Source organism: Scatophagus argus, chromosome 8 (genome assembly GCF_020382885.2).
Source record: "Scatophagus argus isolate fScaArg1 chromosome 8, fScaArg1.pri, whole genome shotgun sequence".
In the NCBI taxonomy this organism is placed as follows: Eukaryota; Metazoa; Chordata; class Actinopteri; family Scatophagidae; genus Scatophagus; species Scatophagus argus.
Genome location: NC_058500.1, coordinates 17,856,753 through 17,881,284, shown reverse-complemented (window position 1 = coordinate 17,881,284; position 24,532 = coordinate 17,856,753). Strand labels below are relative to the sequence as shown.

The 24,532-nt window shown below is 41.0% G+C and overlaps 2 protein-coding genes and 2 long non-coding RNA genes across 7 annotated transcripts; 2 read left to right on the top strand and 2 right to left on the bottom strand.

Annotated features, from left to right (window-relative positions):
- The first annotated feature begins 1,640 nt into the window (after positions 1-1,640).
- On the top strand, positions 1,641-14,142 carry impdh2 (IMP (inosine 5'-monophosphate) dehydrogenase 2). 2 transcript variants are annotated; one of them, XM_046397786.1, is made up of 15 exons: positions 1,641-2,104; positions 4,331-4,379; positions 4,671-4,772; positions 4,893-4,967; positions 5,551-5,757; positions 6,905-6,992; positions 7,180-7,379; positions 7,598-7,688; positions 7,984-8,079; positions 9,091-9,162; positions 11,383-11,526; positions 11,737-11,881; positions 12,369-12,512; positions 13,399-13,482; positions 13,752-14,142. In XM_046397786.1, exons 1-15 carry the CDS (start codon positions 2,007-2,009, stop codon positions 13,771-13,773), a joined length of 1,617 nt encoding a protein of 538 aa, XP_046253742.1. In that variant the 5' UTR covers positions 1,641-2,006; the 3' UTR covers positions 13,774-14,142. The 2 variants fall into 2 exon arrangements, with proteins under 2 accessions (XP_046253742.1, XP_046253743.1); XM_046397787.1 differs by lacking the exon at positions 9,091-9,162 and having other exon boundaries at positions 1,642-2,104.
- LOC124063780 lies at positions 11,610-12,564 on the bottom strand. Its single transcript, XR_006844152.1, has 3 exons — positions 12,451-12,564; positions 12,085-12,113; positions 11,610-11,875 (listed from the first exon to the last, which is right to left on the bottom strand). It is a non-coding gene; the product is annotated as an uncharacterized LOC124063780 (long non-coding RNA).
- On the bottom strand, positions 13,290-22,949 carry LOC124063779 (protocadherin-15-like). Of its 3 annotated transcripts, XR_006844151.1 has the most exons (4): positions 22,016-22,948; positions 16,037-16,108; positions 15,159-15,309; positions 13,290-13,420 (listed from the first exon to the last, which is right to left on the bottom strand). XR_006844151.1 is itself a non-coding variant. In XM_046397790.1 (2 exons), the coding sequence occupies exons 1-2, from the start codon at positions 22,548-22,550 to the stop codon at positions 20,706-20,708; spliced, it is 861 nt and encodes a 286-aa protein (XP_046253746.1). In that variant the 5' UTR covers positions 22,551-22,949; the 3' UTR covers positions 19,312-20,705. The 3 variants fall into 3 exon arrangements, 2 of the variants coding, with proteins under 2 accessions (XP_046253746.1, XP_046253747.1); XM_046397790.1 differs by lacking the exons at positions 13,290-13,420; positions 15,159-15,309; positions 16,037-16,108 and adding an exon at positions 19,312-21,031 and having other exon boundaries at positions 22,016-22,949; XM_046397791.1 differs by lacking the exons at positions 13,290-13,420; positions 15,159-15,309; positions 16,037-16,108 and adding an exon at positions 19,312-21,001 and having other exon boundaries at positions 22,016-22,941.
- Positions 16,719-19,844, top strand: LOC124063781. The gene is made up of 2 exons (XR_006844153.1): positions 16,719-16,818; positions 19,013-19,844. It is a non-coding gene; the product is annotated as an uncharacterized LOC124063781 (long non-coding RNA).
- Positions 22,950-24,532: the final 1,583 nt, after the last annotated feature.

Below are 24,532 nucleotides of genomic sequence, written 5' to 3'. Positions count from 1 at the left end.
AACTTTTGGAGATAAAAATGCAACTAATTTTAATGACTTTAATGTTGTAGATAGTTCTTTATGTATAGTCAATTTTGTAACAAGAATTTTGTTATCAACAGCAACGGCCATAGGTCCTTTGGGTCCTGTGAACTGAGGGTTGGGCCTCCAACATTATGATGCCGGTAACCACAAAATACCCCCAGAGGTCATGTGTCCCTCCCCCCTGACAGGTCTGAGCTGTTTTGGCAGCACAAAGGGGGAGCTACAACATATTATGCATGTAGTATTAATATTATGGCAGATTGGTGTATAGTTTATCTACAGGGCAGCTTATGAATCTCTCCTCTTGGATCAAGTTTTATCTTAAACTATAAAATTGCATCATAATTTAATTTTTGATTGTATTATGAATTTAAATCTGAAAAGTAATCATTAACTAAACTTGTCAAATTAATGTGAAGTAAAAAGTACAATATTTTGCTCTGAGCTTTAGTGGATTGGAAGTATAAAATAGAGAAAATGAAAATACTCAGAGTACAACCGCCTTTAAATTGCACTGCTGAGTGTAGGTGCATTATTCCAAACACAGAATAATCTTCATGTGTCTGAGCAGTTCCTGCAGTGAGGAGTCATGCTGCAGAAACCCCGTCCACCTCTGACATTATCAGATTGGCACCTTGTTGCGCACAGCGTGTCTGTCACAGCCTAATATAGTGAAGCTCAATAACGTGCCAAGATAGTATGAACTGCTCTGCTGCTGTGCCTAACTTTAAGTGTGAGTGTGTGTGACCTGCTTTCACCTTCACCCAGTAACATGAGTGTAAGGACGACTACACCATCAAGTGTTTATTCCAAAGCAGGGCAGGCAGGCACTTCCTGTCAGAAAACAGCTCTATGGGCTGTGTGTTTTGAGGCCACTGGAAGCCAGGGCGTTAGATAAAAGGGGACACGTTTTACATTTTTGACGTCTGAGAAATGCAACCTCTTTTCAAATAATAGTCCATCGTACAGGATGCTATAGTTTTGGATATAAGCTGATAACAGTTCAAGTTAGATAATGATGATGTCATAGTTGCAGGATTCACGATACCGCAGTTGTTTTTAAAAGAATTAAAACACTGAGTAAACTAAGACGAGGAGTTGGGGCACAGAGCACGGACTGTGTAATAAATTGATGGATCTTCAGTTCTTTATGTTCCACTGAGGTGATTTCTTTCAGTTTGACTAAAATAGCAATTTTCTGCACACTTTTAATAACCTATGACAATAAAATACATTTGCTTTAAATATAAACTAACCTCTAGCTGTGGCCTAGAGGTTGGAGAAGCGGCTTGTGATCGGAGGGTCACCGGTTCGATTCCCCCACCGGATGGGCAGGAAAAATTTGGGTGAGGTGGAGTGATTAATGCGGAAAATGCTCCCCTCCTTCATTAGCCGGCTGATGTGCCTTTGAGCAAGGCACTTAACCCTCCAATATGCTCCCCGGGCGCTTGATGCTGCCCATAATTTGCCGGGTGTTGCATGTGTGTGTTCAACTAAGGGTGGGTTAAATGCAGACGACGAATTCAGTGTGTGTATGTAAAAATATATATACTGTCAATAAAGCTGATTCTTCTTCTTTTTCCCTCTATAATGGCAGTAATGAGGGGGCGGGTCGGCCGGACGTGACGTCGGTGTCGGAAATGCTGTCAGGGGAGTCATGCACGTGTTGAAGGGAGCTGTTGAAAGAAGAACATGAGAGCTCAACCCTGGCTGGAAGAAAACCCAGAGAAAGGATAGATAAGCGTGCATAGCGACGTGTTCTGTTCCGTTTCTAACCTTTGACAGACAGGCCGACAACGGGAACCTTCCCGGCAGCTCAGACGCGCCGAGCAGGACGACAGTTGTGCGTTCAACTGACCGGAGAGCAACACACGGGGCGAAGCAAGGCGGAAAGTTCTCGGTCTCTGTTCCCGGGCCCGAGCATCGCGTTTAGTTGATTTCATTTTGAGGACTGAAGGACCGGTGAGGGTTACCTGCACGTCATGGCGGACTACCTGATCAGCGGACAGACCGGCTACGTACCCGATGACGGGCTGACAGGACAGCAGCTGTTCGGCGGAGGAGACGGGCTCACATACAAGTAAAGACACCATGATGATTGCCACTCCTCTGTCCCGGGCTAGTGAGGCCACGCACGACAGCACACTGTGAACATCTAGTTTTATCACTTAGCCTTGTGTGCTAATTACAGCCCTCCTCTGCGTTTGACGCGTTTTCACTGCTTTAGCGCTTACTTGTGTAAGTTAACGTTAGTTAGCGGGAGCGGAGGGTTGCTAACAACTGGAGTGAACACAGCCAAAATCACATCGAGCCGGCGTCATATTGATTGTCACATAGTCCAGATGATGAATTGTTGTCCTAACAGCACTTTCTCACTATTTTATGAATGAATGGCAGAAAGCAAACCAGCACTTGGGCCCGCGTCCAGGTTTTTCGGACACACGATGACAGTTTAATAACTGACTAACCGATCAATTATTTGTTCAAAGAAACGTTTAGCTACCACACTTTAAAATCGATAGCCCTTAGAGCGAGTCAAGCTCCATAAAGAATAATTTCCACATTTCTCAATGCAACCAGTAGTGTTTTTCATTGTGGTATCTTCAGGGTTGTTTTTTTCCAGACTTGACAAAGCTCATACAGATCCACAGACGACATAATTGAATAATACTTCTTGTGGGAACCACTGAAGTTCATGTTTGACAGTGCAGTGTCCAAAGTAATCACTCTTTTACATAAATGCTGTTTTTAATGTGGATTTCTTTATAAGTATTACGAGCCTAAAGTATACAAGAACTTGCTGAAAGGGAGCCTTTCTGCTGTGATATGAAAAGCAGATGTTGCATGGTTAATCAATGGCCCAGTGTGATTACAAGGACAAAACACAACTGGTGTGTCTGGCTTATGTTTATGTGAATTAGGTGCTGACAGCAGAACACACAAATGTGACTGTATTCTGTCCCTCTGTAAGGTTTTATGACTTGTTTTGAACCTAAGGCATGAACAGTCCGTTATTTTCACCTTTTAAATGAATCGGTGACCTCCCAGCAAGGACTTTTTGGAAGTGTCTTAAGTGAAAACAGCCTCTTGGAAATGACAGGGAGGACACATTTCTTCTGTACACACACTGGGCCCAAATTTAGGTCCTGGCTTACACAGTCCTGTGTTGTTATGGTGGACTATGTGGACCCTGGCTATATTTAGACCATGTGCTCTGTGGATCCTCCATGCAACAAAGCACAGTGTAACATGGTATCGCTAAGAAATGCCAGCACCTATTTCACATCAGAGAGTCCAGGTTATATCTTTATTCATAACATCATTTGTGTATCCATTAGTTCTACACAGTGATGTGTTAAAATAGCTCAAAATATCAAACCTTCTATGGGTCCAGCGATTAAAATGTCAGTATTGATTGTTTTATGTCATTGTAAATTGAATATCTTTTGGGTGTAAGCTTGAAATGATCACCTTGGGCTCTGGACGAAGGTGATGGACATTTTATACTTAATTTTATTTACTCTGCGTCTCATCAGTAAGTCAGGGAAAAAAAGCAGAACAATTAAAATGTTATGAAGTCACCAAAGCAGTTTATTGATCAAATTTTGATCTGTTAATTAATCGACTGTTTCATTTTGAATGAGCAATAACAGTAGTGATGAAGCAAATGTTTGATATTAAATTTTATAGTATTGAAGCGTGAGTGACAGTCACTCATGTCACATGCTTGAACAACCTGTTTTGGCTGCTCACATTGCCTCACTGCCGCTCGTTCGCAGCATGGATCGACGTGCCTTGCATCGAAGAAGTTCTCCACAAAAAACATTTCACACATGCACTCATACTGTAACAGGACACCGTCAGAAGATTCCTGAGAAAGAAATCTTAGTCATGTTAGTCGTATGTCCTGCTCAGTGGAATTTAAGACGCAACTTCCCTTAAATACCTTCTTGTTTGTATCTCTGAACCAGAAAATATTTATCGAAACAAGCGTTCTATCTTGTACTGTTACAACCATGTGATGTGTTTCGTTAGGTCTGTGTGTGCGCTTTACCTTTTGTACAATCTTAGCTCAATAAACTGTGCAGTGAAGCCCAATCAGTCAAATGTTTGCTGACAATTTAGTGTTAATCTTAAGGTTTTTAGCTCTCACTTTTAAATTATAAGGTTAAGAATTCAGTCTTTTCTGTCCTCTGTCCTCGTGTTTGATTGACTGAGGCAGGTTCGGAGTTGTTAGGTTTACAGGTGCTGTAATGATACAAAATTGCTGTGACCCTAACGCCATCTTTTTTTGTCTCTTCATCAGCGACTTCCTTATTCTGCCAGGCTACATCGACTTCACAGCTGACCAAGTGGTGAGTCGTGATGAAGGACAAATATTTGCACACATAAAATCAGATTAATGTTGCTGTTGTGGCATTAAACTAATCTGAATCTGGGATGATGTCCAGGATGAGAGTGAGGATTATCAGCTGTGTGTGTGCCTCCTTTCACAAATATTCCCTGAATTAGGCTCACAATACCAGAGCAGTACATTACAGATTCCTTTAATTTGTAGTCGGCACTGGTATTTTCATTGTAAAGTAAATATTTGCTATTTTTGCTGGAAGCTGCTTTGAAACATCCTCCTGTTATTCATTGTCCAGGACCTGACCTCAGCGCTCACAAAACAGATCACCATGAAAACTCCCTTCGTCTCCTCTCCCATGGACACTGTCACGGAGGCCAACATGGCCATCGCTATGGCAGTAAGTACAACACTTAGTACATATACAGTTTCCATGGATTATTACACTGTTTATTGTTCCTGCTGTCATGTTAGCACACTAACGCTGACTCACACACAATGATGTATTGTCTCCTCCCAGCTAACAGGTGGTATCGGCTTCATCCACCACAACTGCACTCCAGAGTTCCAGGCCAATGAAGTTCGCAAAGTCAAGGTAGTGATGATTATCTGTATAATTTTATGTTTTTTATACTCCAAAAGCCTTTCTTTAATTTGATTCATCTCATCAAATCATTGATTTGACTCATTTGTCCTCTTATTTATTTTTCTCATATGTCGTCTTTGCTTTTCAGTGCCCAGAGTCTTTCATATTTTGTCTAAGACATATCTGTGTCTTTGTTTTTCTGTGTTTGTATTTGCTTCTGTCAGTTTGAAAGATGTAGAAGTGTGTTCTTTCCCTGCATCCCTTGCTCCTCTGCTCTTCAGCGTAGGCAACAACCAGTAACCAAATCGTACTGAACAATCTGCATGTGTTGATATATTAAATGCAGATTGATGTCTTTTTTTTTAAGACGGTAATCCCACCAATTTCAAATGCTTACATAATCTTTATCAAGCTCTCTCTTAATGAATCGTTTACACACTCCCTCCCTGTTGATACGCTTCCTTTCTTGTCCTGTTCTCTCCCTTTCATTCCTTCATGTTTCCCATCTGTATTTCTTTTTGTAATACACTACTGGCCCTTCTCCTGCCCTGCTTTATTTTTCCCTCACCACCTTCCTCCCCTTCATCCCCAGCGTTATGAGCAGGGCTTCATCACAGACCCTGTGGTGATGAGCCCCAACGAGCGTGTACGCGACGTCTTCCAGGCCAAGGCTCGCCACGGTTTCTGTGGAATCCCCATAACAGACAATGGCAAAATGGGTGGGAAGCTAGTGGGCATCATATCTTCTAGAGACATCGACTTCCTGAAGGAGGAGGACCATGACCTGCCACTGAGTGAGGTGGGTGGACTTGCAGCATAAGAGGTGATTGACACCCCATTTACACCTGGTATTAAAATGGGATCTGGATCTGGATATTAAATGATCCCATCTTGTGGTTGTGTTAACACCTGGTATTTCTAATTATTCTGATTGAGATTGGGTCTCTGTCCTCCAGAAGAAAAACTTCCGGTCAAGTAGTTTGAAGTGCCAGCAAATCAGCCTCAGACCAGATCGAAACCTTGTATATGACTTGACTCTGTATGGTCAATTTGTAAAAAGTGTGGCCCATTTGTCACAGGGGTTTATGGTGGTGTCTGTAATGAGACTTCTGGGATATAAAATGCTCATCTGCAATTTTCTGTACTGGTTCCATTATTATTCATTGTTAAAGTGTACTGACGTAGCAGATGAAATGCATTTGAAAGAGCAATACTGCACTCATATCTTGGGATGATTGATTTTAAAGAGAACGTATTTGAATTTTAACCATAACCATCTGGTAACTGCGTACTCACCCTCTCTGTGCTGTTTGTCGTTTACAGTGCATAACTAGATGTTTGAATTGAAAGATAACTTGGACCAAAACAAATGACAGTCAGTCAGTAATAGTAAACGGTAGAGTTTTATTATTCAGTATATTCAAGTGAAGTCAATTTTATTTATATCCCACCAAATCACAGAAGTTCTGTGAAGGCACTTTTCATATAGAGCATTGTTATATTGTAGACTTTCCTTTGATTTACAGAGACCCAACATTCTCCCGTGAGAATGCAGTTGCTGACTAAGGAGGCCATGTCAGCTCTCCAGGTCCTTTGTGTACTGTTTAGTGGCAGCCAGCTCGTCTCGCCCTCCCTCGTCGTTGCTGCTAAGAATGGAAAAAAAAAAAAAAAAAAGTGTTGAGGCCTAGAGTCAGTGTCTGGTTTGTCCAGTTTGGCCTACTGTGGAAACATGGCACTGCCACATGGTGACGCTAAACGCAATAAATTTCAGGTGATTGTACACTAATGAAAACATATGAATGAATGTTTTCATTAGTGTACAATAAATATTATGAATATTATTTTCAGTTTCTGCCCCCAGAGTCGTACAAATTTTTGAAAGTACACCTTCACAGTGAGTTAAGCTTTTTCCTTTCTTTATGTTGCATGTGTGACCATCTTGACAGGTGATGACAAAGCGAGAGGATCTCGTGGTCGCCCCTGCGGGAGTGACGCTGAAAGAGGCCAATGAAATCCTCCAGAGGAGTAAAAAAGGTGAGGAAGAGGATGTTAACTTAACTTAACTTTCTTATAAGAATAATTTGTGCCTTTCATGATTTTTTTGTTTCTTTTAGGAACCTCAAGTATAATTTGTGTTAAAAATATGACACACAATGGATTAACGTACACCCAGTTGTGAACATCTGTACATGTTGAATCTCTTCTCTCCTCCTGCCTGCAGGTAAACTGCCCATAGTGAATGAAGAGGGCTCCCTGGTGTCCATTATCGCCCGCACAGACCTGAAGAAGAACAGAGACTTCCCTCTGGCATCCAAAGACTCCCGCAAACAGCTGCTGTGTGGCGCCGCCATCGGCACCCACAACGACGACAAGTACAGACTGGACCTGCTGGTGCAGAGTGGCGTGGATGTGGTTGTACTGGTAAGAATGAGCTTCATGCTGATGCTCGCTGTAAAATTTGGGCCCACTGAGTGTGTTAATGAGAGGTGAAGGTCCGTGCGGGATGAAGAGCTTGACCTTCCTCTGATGGTATCTGAATTCATTGCATTCGACTTTGGTTTCAGGTTGTCTACCACCTGTGAAGTGAACGAATTCAGAGTTCGATTCTCCGTAAATAACAATGTCTTCTGTACCTCCAGGACTCATCTCAGGGCAACTCAGTCTTCCAGATCAACATGATCAGATATATTAAAGAAAAATATCCAAACCTACAGGTCATCGGAGGCAACGGTAACTACACTTATCTTTACTTATCTTCACCTGTTCACCAATATGTGCAATATAACCAAACAAGGTATTTGGTATTGCAAAGAGATCAGCTGTGCCATGTTTCTCAGCCAATAAGTTTGTCGTGTGGCCAAACGGCTGGCGGAGCTTCCTTGAGGCCTCAAAAGCCAATGAAAATACATTATGTTATTGTGGTGGTTTGTTGACTACATTGCAGACAGATTAAGCTGTATAATGATAATGTTCTGTGAATGTGTGGATCTCTAAGAGCCTCTCTGTCTCCCCCTGTCTGCTGCAGTGGTGACTGCAGCTCAGGCTAAGAACCTGATCGATGCAGGAGTGGACGCTCTTAGAGTTGGGATGGGCAGTGGATCCATCTGCATCACTCAGGAAGGTGAGCGAATGACCAGCAGACTCCTCAAACACCACCAGCCTCGCATCCACCCACAAAGCATCAGTCAATCTGGAGTCTCTAGGAAGCTCTTACTGAAATGATGTGCAGTTTCAATTTTATTGAACAATCTGATTGGCTTGACAGTAGAAAGCAGGATCTAATTGTTTGGTTTGCTTGATCAGTTGTAGTGCTGGGACCAAGGTGCATCATATCAGCTTGATAACGGCAGGAAACTGATTATTTGGTTCAACAATTTGTTGTTTTATCCTGTAGAGTGTGTCTTGGTGAAAGGCAAGGACTAGAACTCCTGAGGAGACTCAGGTGGAAGGAATGTCCAAAGTGTTTTATATTCTCTTGTGTAGCTGGATGTTTGTGACTCGCTCTGTGCTTCAGGTGCAGTTTGTGTCAACATTTCTGATCCTGCAAGTCTGTCTCTGGTGTCTCCTTTACAAATCACACAGGTTATTAAAGAACACTGTGATTGGTTGAGGTTCAGTGTGTAATCTGACATTTCTCTCAGCCAAGCCATTATGATCATCTGTAGTTGGTTAAGTTGTGCTTTATTGTTGAGAGTTCAGAAAAATAAAAAATTGAAATTGAAAAAAATTTCAATTTAGTTTTGTTTTGATATGAAAACAACTGGTTTGGGGTTTTAAATCTAAATTGTCATTAGGGCACATTTAGCTGCCATTCGTTGGGTGCAATTACGTTATTATACAGCAGATATTGTTTGACTCGGTGCTTCTTGTTGTCTCTGACTTGTCTCTTCACCTTGTCCAAGATTCCTTTTAAATCATTAGCAGTATTTGCTCTTGTTTATTTTCTTTTGCTCATGTTTTTCTTTTCTGTCATCTTCATCCTGTTGTCTTCTGCCTCCCCCTTCTTTCCCTTTGTTTTCTTCCTCTTAAATTCTCTCCCTTACCTCACACCCCGATGTTCTGTATGGTTTTTGTGTGTGTGTTTGTCTTTGTTTGTGAGTGTATTTGTGTGTGTGTGCGCATCCATGTCCAGCTCCCCCAAGTATACCTCCAGCAATAAAGCTCCACAGCCCCAAAACCCCAACCACTGTTACAGGATTCTCCAGTAAGTTTCCGTGCCACCATTGGCCTGTGCTAGACTCCCTTTGGCCTGCGCTGGGCTCCTACTGGCTCCACTATCACAGTGTGCCTGCCACCCACCACCAACACAGCCTGCTGCATTGATTGGTTAACAGCTTTGCATCTGTAGACGTAGCAGAGGTAGTGTTAGAAGGTTTTTGGGTTGTTTTGAGGGGTTTTGGGGTTTTGCTTGTTCCCAAGTCCTCACTAATTTGTCAGTCACCCTGAGTGAATGTTGCCCAGCAGTGCCACTGTATCAGTTGTCGAGCACAGCGGTCATCTGTTTCTAACATCCGTTTCTAACACACAGCTTTGGAACTAGCAAATAGTAGACAGTAATGTAGCAGATGGCCACAGGGTGTCTCTGTTTAGCAGAGGTGGTAAACCCGGTGAGCTGGCAGGGACCGGGCAGGTTATATTTCAGCTTTGCTTCAGGACTTCAGGGATCATCATTAATCATAATTATGAAGGAGGATGTGGCCTTATTTAGGGTATCATTGTTCACCTGTTTGTGCCATATTCTAATTCCCGTGTCTCACTTTTTGATCGTCAGTATGCAATTGCACGCCTGCACAGAGTTGATTTTGAAAATGTGCTGCCAGTGCCAACTGCGACTGTTCCAGCGTAGACCGCATAGTTTTGATTTGTATTAGAGGATGGGTCAGTGTTCTCCTACAGCTCACCTGCTGCGTATAGCCTGAGCAACATCAGGCCTCAGTAAGGATGAGGTGTTTCTGTTGCTTCGGCTTTGTTGTTCGTGTGACCTTTTTTTTTGTAATAAAATTCTGCATTAGTCATGTGTTTTCTGAAGTAAGGGATGTACAGAACAGTAAAAAAAATACAATTTTGCTGCGCATTGTATAACCACATACACATGACACAAAGTAGCAGCAACACATCTAGAAGCCAGGATTCAACTGACCCGTCCCTTCAGTTACTGTAGTTTAAATAAGTTACAATAAAGTTATGATCTTCACTCAATTAAACACATTTTTGATGCTATGTATGGTTGGCATTATTTCAGCAATAGCCATTCATTGTGTTCTGTTCTGTATTTCCTCTGTATGGTCGTGGCCTTTGCTGGTGGCAGAGTCAGCTGTTCCTGCCCTGGATTCAAATTGCTTGCTTAGATTTACCTTACAACATGACTTATACTGTAAACACACCAAACGCACCTTGTCTCTTTTATTTGGGACAAAGTACAAAACAACCAGGACTGAAATCTTTAAGAATTATAACACATAGAGCCCTTTACAACATGTCCTGTCTTAGATCGTGGCCTTCAATACTTAATGCAGGATAAGTAGGATTACTAGTTTGGGAAGTACCGAGCAGCCCTGAGCCAGGAAGCAAAACAACCATACTACTGAGAAAAAAAAAAGGAATTGGGCTGTTTCTCTTTGTTATCACTGAAATTGCGCTTCATATTTCCATACCTAATGGTGTGAAAGATTGTAGGTTAAAATCTTAGATGTTTAATTGAAATGGTTTGATTAGCAGTGTTCGGCTGTGGAAACAGCGTAGATTATGTGGGAGGTGTGTGCAGTCTTGGTGCGATGTGTGGTATTTGTCTGCTGATGTGACAAGTTTAACTTCCTCATTCTTAGTTTTCTCAAATAAACATGACAAAAGAGAGTCATGTTCCCACCCTGTCTGCTCATTCATTGTGAAGGCTACATATGTATACTTATTTTTTTATTTTAACATCACTGGCAGTTGCCATCATGCATGCTTATGAGAAGTGAGTTCACGTTAAATTGTCAGCCAGCCGATGATTCCTGTTTCCAAAGCTCATCTCTTAAAATCCTACTTGCTCAACAGTATTCGAGGAATGTAAGTATTGGATGCATTCCTGAAAACATATGATGAACGAATAATTGGCTGGTAAAGACTTTATTACGTGGTGGGCTGTGCTTGCATTGTGTGAGCATCGGTTGTCTGCGTTCTGCTAGTTGAGCGGTTGGTGTGATCATAGAAGGATATATAACCCTGTAGGGCTGTCACAATATCAGATTTTCATTATATGATTATCAGAACCAAAAGAATTCATCATAACAATACTATTACAATAGTTAGAGACAATGAGGGAAATGAAATTCATCATTAAAATTCATCTTTTTGTCTCCTTTTTTTGTCTCTTTCTGCTGATGTGCACATTTTCTCTCAATATTTAAACTTCCTCTGACTCTCTGCTTCCTCCCTTCAGTGCTGGCGTGCGGCAGACCCCAGGCCACAGCTGTCTATAAGGTATCTGAATACGCCAGGCGTTTCGGTGTGCCAGTCATCGCTGATGGCGGCATCCAGACTGTCGGACACATTGCTAAAGCTCTGGCTCTGGGAGCATCCACAGGTATGGATAGATGGGTGTTTGAGAGCTGGTGTGTGGGAGTTGGTAACTGAAATATTCACGTGATGGATGAGACAGATGGATTAAATTTAAAAATATAATATAAAACTTTTATTTCAGTTCAGGCTACATGTTTTACAGTATATGATAAGGATTAGTTTCCAGTCTTCTAGCTTAACTTCCACTGAATAGCTTTTTGCTCTCCATGTTCAGTGATGATGGGCTCTCTGCTGGCTGCCACCAGCGAAGCTCCTGGTGAATATTTCTTTTCCGACGGCATCCGTCTGAAGAAGTATCGTGGCATGGGCTCCCTGGATGCTATGGACAAAAACCTGGGCTCTCAGACCAGATACTTCAGGTATGGAAACACAAAGACTCTGTTTTAGTTAAGAGTTTTAGTTAAGTAGAAGTGACTTAATATCACCAATAACCCCAAAGAGGGAAAAAGAAAAAGCCCCATTCCATTAGAGTGCTCTTTTACAGTTTTTCCCAGAGGACTCTTCCTCTTTTGATTTTCAGAACATCAGACATTACTTCTGACAGACATTACTTCTTACTTACTGTGGTGGTGCTGAAGAATGATGAGTCCACTAAAAAAGTGGCAAAAAATATGTTCAATCTATACATATGCAAAAGTGAGGGAGTGTTCAAAAGGCAAAGTTCTCTAATTTATTCACTTCATTATGGATCAGATCTTTCACCATAAGGTGGCAGTACACATGAAGTATCTTCTGTCTGACATTTAAAGCAGAGGCTGTTGTATAAACTAAATGTGCGCTCTCTCTCTCTATGCCGCTGACTCCATCGTATCACTCGCTTTTCCTTTGCCTCTTCTCCCCTCACAGTGAGAGTGATAAGATTAAAGTTGCTCAGGGTGTTTCTGGAGCTGTGCAGGACAAAGGCTCCATCCACAAGTTTGTTCCCTACCTGCTGGCTGGCATTCAGCACTCCTGTCAGGACATCGGAGCCAAGAGTCTCACACAGCTCAGGTAAAAGCACACGCAGACAGATGATGATGTAAAACGGCCTTCACTGAGGCCTTTAGGGGTCACAGAAGGAAGACAAATTTAGACATGTGCGCAGAACAGTAAAATGTAAAGGGGATTTTATTTTGATGTAAGTGGAGAGTTATAATTCTAATGTACTGCAGTGTTTAATTGTTATATAAGATCCATGAAAATTAACTAATGTCATAGAAATGATTAGAATAGACTAAGTGGCCACTTAATTAGTTACACCGGTAGAATTAGAAAACTGTTGTACTGCACTTCATTATATTCAGGTGTTTATTTATTTATTTGTCTTCCCTATTTACATACATGTATATGTTTATGTGCCAATTAGACTGGCTTATGATCAGCCTGTCATGTGCAACATATGGACGAACTGCATGGTATTGTTGTTGGTGGTATTGAACTCCTGAGTGAGTGCTTCATTAATAGCATTTTTTTTGCCCTCTCAGTGCATTAATATGTGAATGGGTTGCAAAAAACAGCCAATTGTATCAGTTCCACATCAATATTTCTGTCCACCACATGAGTACTGAGGACGCTCTGCAGTGTTTCTCTTGCCACTGTTAGCCACACTAGTGGTACGGCTCATGCTGAAAAAACTATTGGATGGATCGAAATGAATTTTTTATGTTCCCCAAAAGGGTGAACTTAATGTCATACAACATAGTTAACTGAGTTTTAAAGTAACTGTTAAAATATTATACCATGACAGTGTGTATGGATTTGGGCACGGCTTTAGCCTTGGTACTTGCCTGCCTGTTTGGTTCACACCGTTCTTTCCTTTGTGCTTGTGTCCAGCTGTTTGTGTTCCCCCTGTTGTCTGGCATGGTGTGTAACAACAGCATTTCTTTCCTACCGGCAGAGCCATGATGTACTCTGGAGATCTGAAATTTGAAAAGAGAACAGCGTCAGCTCAAATGGAGGGTGGAGTCCACAGCCTGCACAGGTAAACACACACACACACGCACAGTGCAACACTAACTTGTGTTTCTTCAGCAGATCCACTCAGCTAAGTAGTTTGTTGTCTTGTTTGGTTTCATATTCCATCATCTTAAAAGTTCAGTTTAGTTTCATGTCTCGCTGTCAAGGGCACATGCCTTCAGTTAAACTTCCTCTTTAGCACCTCCAGTCTGTCTTAACAGGAAACCTCAGGGAGAATCATGAAAAGTTGTATGATCTTTTCCTCGCCGTCTGACTCTCTTCTCTCTCCCACAGTTATGAGAAACGTCTGTTTTGAGAAGCAGCCAGCCAATCAGCCTACAGATGGAGAGTCCTTTCAACAGACACATTATGCAAACACACTAATTTCCAGACTTACATTTATTTGCAACACACACACACACACACAACTAACTTAACTAAAGGATAAGTGCGCTCACACACACTATACTCTTACAAGGATCCATCAGTCTTCCTGCCAGTGTCATCTATGCATTGTTTGCGTTTAGTATAGCTGTTTGTGTGTGAAGGAGGAGAAGCATTTATCAATCAGTGCACGTGTGATTGAGTCCTCCTATGCCTTTCATGTGATTAAAAAAAAACTGTCTGGCATGTCCATTTTAAAGCAAAAAAGTTGTCAATAATAAAGCGTATGTGTTTTTCACAAGCTGCTGTTGTCCTGTTTTTAAAGAACTGTGTTTGTCTTTTGAGACACTTTTTAATATTTAAAGTTTCAGTTAAAAACTTAACCGAGTTGATAATACAATATGGAGACAATTTCTCAAGTGATGCAAATTTTTATCTCAGCTAATGTTACTCGCAGAGGAGAAGCATATCCTGAGAAGACATGCTGCAGCTTGTGGTATTTAATGAGAAACGGTCACCTCAACAATCACAAGATCCAGTTTCTGTTCATCTGATGTAGGAAACCAGCCGAGAAAATCCCACCATTTAAGTCTGAGAGGCCAACACATTAATCACATTACTGGGCAGAGTGCAAGGGGCAACCTCGTTAAATATCCAGAACAAAATGCAGTATTCAGATCTGCAATGCACAGAGCCATCCTAATGTGGAATGAGTTTCCACATTAGGATCACTGGAGCAGCACACTAAAAAACACTAACAATCATCCCAACATTATTTAACCTATGCAACCATGACAAAAGGCAGCTTGATGTGTTGCAGTGTTTTGGTTTTTGATTGTTACCTTGTCTTGAAGATAGTGATGTCTTTTGTCACATGTCTTGCTGTGTTAGGAGCTGCCACCTTAGCAGCTACTGAAGAGCCAAAATAATCAGAAAATGAATAACATCCTGTTTTTTACAGCGATGTGACTACCATCCATTTAAATATGTTATTAAATTAGACAATTATATGTTATTAAATATATACTTTTGAAGGCAGGTGTGACAAAGACTGAATTTGGTCAAACCTACAAACACTAAGAGGACAGGCTTTCCTATCCATAAGTAAAAGTCTGCCACGTGGCGCTTATTTCAGTGTTAGCTTTAGAGAAGCGCGAGTCCGGTTTCTTGGCCAATCTGCCCAATCAGACAACGTACGGCATTACTGCTAAACTATAAATCACTCAAGTACTTTCAAGGACAAAGTGTGGAAGTGATGGCCAGGTTTCGTCCATCGGAAAACAAGCAGAAACCTTCTCTCCACCTACAGCACCTCACCTTCCTTCCGCCTGCTCGAGGTCTCCAGGGAGGATCAGGTACTCAGCCAAATCCACCGGACTTTCCAGGCTGAAACCCAGACGGACTGATAGGACTCCTCCAGTCACACTCTGTTGGTCACACCTGTCTTCCATGTCACATGCAGATGTTTCTAATTAACACAGGAGGAAGGAGTCAGTTTACAGGCCACAATTAGCATAACTGAAAGATCATGGTTTTATCTGTGATCCATGGAATACAAGCACCACCAAGACCTTTATGGTTTTTAACATTTCAAGGTTGCATATAACTCTTTCAAACTGATTTCCCATATTTCAGTGTTAAGAAGACGTAACTATGAAATATGTTATTGAAATGCCATTTAGGACATAGTTTCAAGTATCCAAAATGTCTAACAAACTTCTCAAATTAGATTTATCTCATTTTATACCTAAACAAGATGATTTTTAACATACAAATCACCAAATTAAAACTTACTGGGATATTGACTTTCAATATCATGACTATCATGACGGGCATTAATGTCAGAACAACTATCATTACTGTGGCACCACTAGAAAAACTATAACTACAACTAATTCATGACTTCAATTTTCTTTTTCCTCATGTCTCGTTTTATTTGTGTGATCCTCTTTTTTACATCGTAATTGCATATGACAATTAAACAATTGTGTTTCGAAAATGACACTTTGGGAAGGAAATGTATGGCAAAAATTCAAGGCAATTTTAACAAATAAAGTCACCACAAAAGCTTAAATTTGAACTACGTAATTTTCTAAACAATATTCTAAATAATAAAGTGGAAATTTGGGGAGGGGAATTTGTTGTGCTTGTTTGTAAGTTGTTTACTTATTTATGTATTTATTATTATCACTTACCTCTCATGACACAAATTTGGTTTTAACTGTCCTGGTTTTCAGATACCATCTGCAACGTCTTTGCTCACAGCACTGAAAAATGACATGCAGAATAATTTAAATATGGCTTTCCAGAGACATTGTCCCTGTCAGCTGGGACACTTCACTGAGCACACCACAGTCAACAGTTTTAATAGGGATAAGTTCTGATTTTGAAAACTCTTTGCATCTTTTTTAGCTTTTTAAACATCAATAGATCTAAAAAATTACCCAAACGCTAACCACACTTTGTGGTGAGCAGACCTGTCATTACACGTAAAAAAGACGTAAAAGCAGGGCACACGTGTAGCAGGTGGTGGAAGGCTACACTGAGAGAAGAGGGGAAACACAGTGCATTGTAGTGTCTAAAAGATTTCAGTCACAATGAACTGCCCTTCATGTCTGAGTATCTCATCATACATGAAAACCTAGAATCCATGTGATTCAGTGCAGGTTTAAAGCACAAGACAAGAAATGCAACTTTACATAACAACTGACAGCTTTTTCCTCCACAACAGAGCAGCTAAAACTGTTCTAAAAAAAAATAAAATAAAAAAAGACAGGATGGTAGTCGTTGTCTCAGTCCAGAAGGGAGAGGACGAGGAGAGGGAGTGGATAAAGGAAGGAAAGGAGGAGGAGTTTCATCTGATCTGGAGAAGTGAAAGTGAAATGAATCTCTAGAGTATTTAAAGGGGAAGCTTGGACTCCGGGTGCTGTTGGAAGACGGGACGACAGAGGTGGACACACACTGCCCTGGGATGCCGGTGAGAACTTTTCCACACCGTTTTTCAACCTTCACTATGACTGTGTGTAATTTGTACTGGGATGTTTTTGGCAGCCCCTGCTGTACTTTCACTTTGCTTTCACTCTGCTGGCTTTGTTCAGTGCCTGCCGACACTCCACCTCTCTTTCTCCTCGTTTGACTTCTTACTTTTAAACTTTGTACTCGTGTTCTTCTCATAAAATTTTGGTTTACTGCTCGTCATGAATTTTTTTTTTTCTCCCATAGTTTATCTAAAGGGGCATCAGCCTTTATTATCGAAGGCTGAAGTACAGATGACAAACTGAAATCATGTTGCAGCCTCTGTTATTTTACCCTCTCTTTCACCAACTGCCTTTCTTTCAGGCTTTAGTTGCCATTTTCTGGGTTTTTGAAGCTTTCGAGCACATGAGGACTGAATGCAGCCTTAAATCGAAGCTATTTTTAGCAATAATAAATCTCTTCCTTAATTTTTTCAGCTCACTCCTTGCCTTTATCGTTAAATCAGCTCTTCCTTGTCAGGCTGAGCTTGGTGCCTCATCTATCTTGCTTTCTTTTTCTTTCAACTGGTACACAACAGGTTTTTCAAGATGTTTTACTACTATAAAGGGTTATTCTGAAGTTTGATACTGTAAGTGATAAGACTACATTCCCTCCTGGAATATTTAATGGACCATCTTGGAGAAAATTTGCTGTAACATGACACTGCCATGTTTCATTTGCTGAAACTGCTGAAAATTTGGAAGTTTGCTGCTCCTCTTCATGCAGAGTTAAAATGTAAGCTGTTTTGGACTTTAGTAATAGACTTTTAGGGGGGTTCAATGCTAAAGATGTACCAGTATTTCCTTAAAGATGAATCTGATCTCTAGTTGAAGGTCTTATCAGTTGCTCAGATGCAGGTTTTCAAATGTAGTCTGAGCAGCAGACACAAGAAAGCATGTATGTACAGTGGCAGTACTCTGCTTGGCTAAAGGCCTGTTAGTTTCAGTGTCTAATTTGCTAACATTGTAACGTAGGGCAAATACACTGAAAGAAAAGACAAATAGAAAATGTAAATATAGAAAATAAAATTATTTATACTTTAAAATACCTTTAATTTCTTTTCTTTTTTTTTTTTAAAAAAAAAAACAAAACACAATAATTTTATGAATATCATATACTCTTTAAGACTTAGGACAACATTTTTAGAGAATCCTGAGGCTTTAGTGTATTTGCATACAGTAATTTCGCTCTTTTTTACAACTCTGAATCATGTTTAATGATAAGCATCTTTTTTCATAGTCTGTTTTCGGTAATGCCTGAGGAAAAACTAACTCTGCTTACATTGTACTTTTGTGGTTTTGTGGAGTTTTAAATCCCTAAGCTACAGCTGAGTGGACTGATGACTTTTAACGGTTGTTCTGCTTTATGTTACACAGCAATTCAGTAAACTTGGATCCCCTCCAAAGTGTTACACACTACAGTTGTGCTTCTGTGTAACGCGGCGTAAAAGTGAAGAGTTGATTTTGGATAAATATGTAGAAGGTTAACGCAAATTCTCTATGAGGGAAACTTAAAGAACAAACTAAAGAAACAAAATATCTTCTATGAGCACCAAAAGTGTTTTGGTTCCCAAATTACAGCTTACAGAGCTGTGCTTTAATCAGACTTTATGCATTGCTGATTGTTCCAAATGAGGTTGTATCAGCGCCGAAAAATCAGAGAGGAAAGAAGAACATGAGCCAAGAGGAAGTTGTGTTTTTACAACAGAATTTTGAAGCAAACTTTCTCGAGTCCCACAGTGGGAACAACACTGATCTGCCAAACGCTGAAATCATCTAAGAGCTAATTAAGCTATGCTGAAAAGACAATTGGAGCATTTGTATCCCTTTAATAGGAGTTATTAGTGAATCACCACTACATGAGGGTTTGGTTTCGAAATAAATGTGTCAGGTTAAAGACACTGTCCTGTGCCAGTTGAAAACTCAACATACTACCTGTCAAGCGAACAGTGGGATTTAGTGGATGTCAGCTGGCTCTTCTGTTATCCATATTCTTTGCTTGCTGCTTCTTTTCCTTACTTTGAAAGGCTGCAACTAACAGAACTGATTATTAAACTGTTTCTTTCATATCGAACCATAACATTTTGTTCAACTAGTCCCACTCATAAAATGTAAATTCATATTATTCCCTCTGTTACTAATTTCTTGTCATTTCAGCCTTATTAACCTGACCAAACCTGAGCCCGGACCTGAAGTTTATTTTGGTGGGTGGGATTGTAACGGAACCCATAATGCAGCTGTGATTCTGAGCTCCAGCTGGTTATGGGGTCCGTTTCCATCCCACAGTGCACAGGACCTCATGAGAAGACGAGTCGATGCCGAGCAGTTTGTCAAAAAGAAAAGAAAAAATCTGAGCAGGGACTTGACTTTGCTACCATAAATACTTACCATCCTCACTTTTCAACTTCACATCATGTTTCTAATTTAGCCTCTGTTTGAAAATATTTTCATATTAGTACAGTTAAACTTTATTGTTCAATAAATGAAAAAAGAAGAATGAATCTGCCACAGTAAGACACTTGTAACAGTATAAAAGTATCTACAATAAAATGACACATCCCAGCTAACTGAGCCACACCTATAAAACCAATAGAAGTCATGTTATGGTCCACCTGTTCTGATTCATACAAGCCAGTGCTAAAAGCTCACAATTCAAGGTGGAGTTACAGTTTGGTTTCGAAAGTGAAACACCTGTGGAGCCTGTGTTTAGTGCTGCGTTTCCACGAACGGGATATACTGGAATGCAGCGACTGAAATCTGATGTTGCAGTCTGACACACAAGGTGTTTTTTCCTCAATGACACGTTTTCTCCCGGATTGCTGACGACGGTAAACGCAACCGGGAATTTCGTGTCAGCCAAGAATAACACCAAGAATGGCGACAACTGAGCTTTAACTGCAAGCCATTTTAGTGTACCATTAGTTGTTTTGTTTTAAATAATATTTCTTAATTGATAATTCTAATAAATATCTGAATTTTAAAACTTTAACAGATACTGTGTATGTCTCTCCTTTTTTTTTACAACAATATCCATTAACATTTATCGTTTTTGATCAGCGCTCCCAGTTTAGTGACGTCACTTTAGAACAGCTCTTAAAGCATGATGATCCCTAATGAAAGCAAACGCTTAGTAAAGAGTTTCCCCACAATAAAAGGTAGCAGCTGAGAATGTGACTTGTTTTGCTTTTGCTGCCAAGTCTGGTTCACTGTTAACACCAACATGTTCAGGTGATGTAGCAGAACAAATACAAAACATCCATCACACACCGCTTTACATTTTTTGGGACCCCCCCCCATATTTACTGAAGGCTATGCTCACATTGCAGGTTTCAGCCTCACATGACTCATATCTGATGATCTAATTCACACATGCAAAGACTTTAAAGCCTGTTTTCAGGCTTTAAAGTCAATATGGAATAACGACACTTCATAAAATTACTGGTTATGTTTCGATATGCTCTACATGATTATACATACATGGTATACTTCCACCAATTCAAGCTAGCTGAGCAGCTAGCCAATTTAAATGGACTTCATTAAATGTTTTCTGACTGTTTTAGCTGTTTGTCTAGCGAACGGATAGTTTTGTTATTATTCCTTTGCACTCGTGTGCCTTTATGGCACCACTGACACTTCACAGTGGTATGGTAGAGTGAGCATGATCTGTATGAGCACAGTTTAATGTTAAAGGTGAGATGATCTCAGTGGCGTAACACTGTTGAAAAATACAGTGAAAACAAAATTAATGCTGGGTTTAGGCACTGGTCAGCTGGTGGAAGAGAAACAGAAGTGTTCCCTACACCTGAAGAACCCTGCCGTGCGCCGTCGTCACTCATACACCAAGTGTCAATCAGGGCCCTGGACGTGCGGAAGACGGAGGGAACCGAGAGAGTATCCTGTCCACGAGTTCAAGGTGTCTCTCGTGGTTTTCTCGGCTGATCCTTTCATGCATGGCTACAAGCTGACTCAGTAGATTGTTCTGCATTTCCTTTTCATGGTCCATGAGCCTCTGTAGCCGCGCGTCCTCCTGCGCCTGCATGGAAGCGTCCATCTCTCTGAGCTGTGCAACTGTCGCAGACACTAAAGTAGAGACTTGCTCCATCACTGTCGTTTTCCGTCTTTTCTTCTCCTCTGGAACTGTGTATGCTAGAAAATGAGAGAGATGGTACAAACCATCCGTAACAGGACAGTGACATGTTTTTTTTTTATTGATAATGTCAAACAGGTGGATAAAGGATGGAACTGAAATATACAGACATGTTAAACTTTGGAGTTCTGACAGAAATCATGTGACATCAAACAGCATTTTTATTCTGACATGTGTGATTGGCCTGTGCGTCTCCTCCACCATCCATCAGTCTGATGGTAGTAACAGTGAGGGAGGGGAAAGAAGGTAAATACATTGAGAGAATTGTGACGACTTGGCCACTGAGTGAAACCTATAAGACCAAACAATCACTAGCTCACATATTTAAGAATAACTGTATACTGCTGACACAAAATATGCACACATTCACAGCCATTTTTAAGTCAAATGTTGCTGCATGTTTAAAACTGTACCCACCATTGTGACATTACTTACATAATTTATCAAAAACAAACATGATAAATAGAAACACATAATTCCAGGATATCTATAGGTGTAGAGAGAGTGACTTTTCACATGACTTTGAGAAGGCGCAGTGATAAATGCTTCCTCACTCTGTGGCTGTTTATGGCAGAAGTGCACAGTTTCAGGGGGTTTTGAAACTAAATATGTGGGCTATTTGTCTGACTGTGTGGGAAGAGCTAATAACCACCCGAGGACTTTTGGTGTGTGCTCGTGTCTGTTTACGCCATATTTTTGTACCAACACAGAATGCGTAGTTTCCTAAACTAGAAATTCATAGACTCCTTAACAGATGCTGGTTCAGCACCACCAAAGCTTGCACCTTTACAGGGCAGCAGGCTGCAGCCTCATGACCCATCACAACTTTAGTCGCTTAAAATTGGTTTAACTGAGGATTAATTCTATGACTGTCAATGACAATGTTGGATTCAGATTTGATCAAATGCTGTCACACTTAGCCCAGCCCTGGGTGGTGTCTGGGACCAACAGCCTATAGGTCATCTACGTATTTTTTGTCTTCACACATTGCCAACAGAAACACGTAAACTCACTGGTTTTGATGGGATGTAACTGTTCTGATGGGCTATACTCCTCCTCGTCGTCGTCTATCTCCACCGGACCCAGATGTTTATTGATCTCCCTGTCGTCAACTTCGTCCCAGAGGCTGACTACAACATCCTGATGCTTCTCGTTGATGGCAGCCGGCGCCGGCGGAGGAGGGGGAAGAGGTGGCGGCGGAGGTGATGGTGCGGATGGGGGCGTGGGACTCCTGTGCCGTTTCACCGGGTTCCCCAGGGGAGGGGAATTCCCGAAAGCCCGGTGGCACTGCTCATAGAAGGGCCAGTCGACGCGGTCGCTCCCGCAGCGGATCTTCTGCTGGTGATACTTGGTGTACTGCTTCCTCAGCGCCTTCAGTTTGCTGATCACCTGCATATGAGATCTGTACACACCCCTCTCTGCTAGCAGTTTAGTCATCCGGTTGTAAACTACGGAGTCCTTCACCGTGCCCGTGATCTGGTGACGGATCGCTTCCGACCCCCGAATGGTCAAAAGTTCTTTGATTTCGTTCTCCTGCCAGTTGTGCATCTTCTCTGCTATGGAAAATTGTGCTGCTGGACCCTATCAACTTATTAGAAACACCTCCAGTGTATAAATATGCGCCTTGCGTTTACACGTCACATTTCTGCGCCGGAAAAAAATATACACTTTTTCGATGGTGAGCCAAATCTCGCGATATTCGGGAAATGAACACAAAGAGTTTGGCTTGTTCAAGATGAGCTACGCCTTGGTTTGAAAGCAAACAAGAGAGGTTGCAGGTAGCAGTGGGCAGAGATAGAAAGCTGTGGTTTATCAGGCAGTTCACAGCAGCTTTCAGTCTGTTCAAGAAGCCAGAGGAACACTGACATCCCGCTAGATCCGATTTATTAAAACGTTACATTAGTTTATACGCATTCTCTAACTGTTTTCATTGTGACAGGGCTGCCTATTGAAAATGGTGGAGAAGCGCCACAGCTGGAGGGAGCAGCGGTGGGCCCTGCAAACACAAGTGGCTGTCTCTCTAGCACAGTCTCTCCAGTCCCAACTTCCTGCCTCTGGCTGAAGAGGTTCAACAGGCTCTGGTCTATATATTGATCTTCACATTTAGTCAGTCATGTGTAAATAACTGTCTTTGGTGCTGAGAAGATCACAAAGATCCATGTAGAAAAGCGTTGAACCCATACACTTGAATTCAAATTTAACTTTAATCATGACATTAAATTAGACAATATTTCAACCTGCCTGGGGCTTCATCAGGTCTCCCTGTAAAACACATTCATTATCAATTATAATAAATGACAAAACATCAACTACTGGCCCAGCCAACCGGGATACTCATACATACATCACTGTCATTTCTGTCTTATTTACTGTTATGTTGATCAACACCATATACGTTCATCTTATGATTATAGGGGGCACAGGCATGGAGTCACAGAACCTGTTGAAGACCCAGATGGATTTAACCTTTGCAAGTTTCTAAATTAAAAGGTGGTTCTATTCCTCCCATATCTTGATCTTTTCATCTCTACCTGCAGCTTCTATCTCGCCGAGCCCTGCCTTACAGAACTGCAGTGATAACATAATTACTCTGCTCTTCAAGAAGTTCAAGAAGTCTTTTTGACATAAAGCCATTATTGTTACTTAAATAATTGTTGGAATTGAATTCCATTATCGCACCAAGCTGCTGCAACAGAATTTGTTGAAAAGTGCAATGGGTTATCAGCCACAATCAACAACAACTTGACTTTTTTTCCAGCCACATCAGTGGGATTGGTTCTGTGAGTGGATTAGATGCTGGATTCAGATTCGATTAAATGCTGTCACACTAACCTCAGCCCTGAGTGGTGTCTGTGACCTCAGCAGACGAGAGCTTATCATTATGATATTATGATTATTATCAGTTTTCAGCTGCAGTTTAGTGACGTTTAGGCAACAAAAAGCTACTTGTTTAGGTTTAGGAAAAGATCATGGTTTGGGTTAAAATAATAACATTGACCTTTGGTTTCACACAGGACACAAACAGTGGCAGAAAGACACCTGGTACTTGAACTTCTCTCGAATGTGGTATATCTGCCTTTAGTGATGCATGCATAGCCAAGCACTACTGTGATAAAATCAAGTGCACATGTGCAAGAGTTTCACAAATATAAAATTTAGAGGGATTTACGTAAGACATGACAACAAAAAGAAACAGGTAAAACACATGTATTATTACTGATTTAACAATGATTGGTGAGAAGAAAGACTGATTTGTATTTCTCTGTTCAAAATGACAAGTCTCTGTTATCTTCTCACCAGAGACCACCTTCATCTTAGGGGGAGCAGTGTCATTAACAACATGCCATTTTCAAGCTGAAATGATCTACCAGAGACCCGAGAGAAAGCAGGTGTGGAAGAGTAAGCCTCACTGAACAGTTCATTGGTATTTGGCCCTTGTTGTCCAAAATACAGCACGGTTCTTTACCTGCTGTCCTTCCGGTTGTAATAATAATAAATATTTTTTTCTATGATCTGCTTGCACGGTAAAG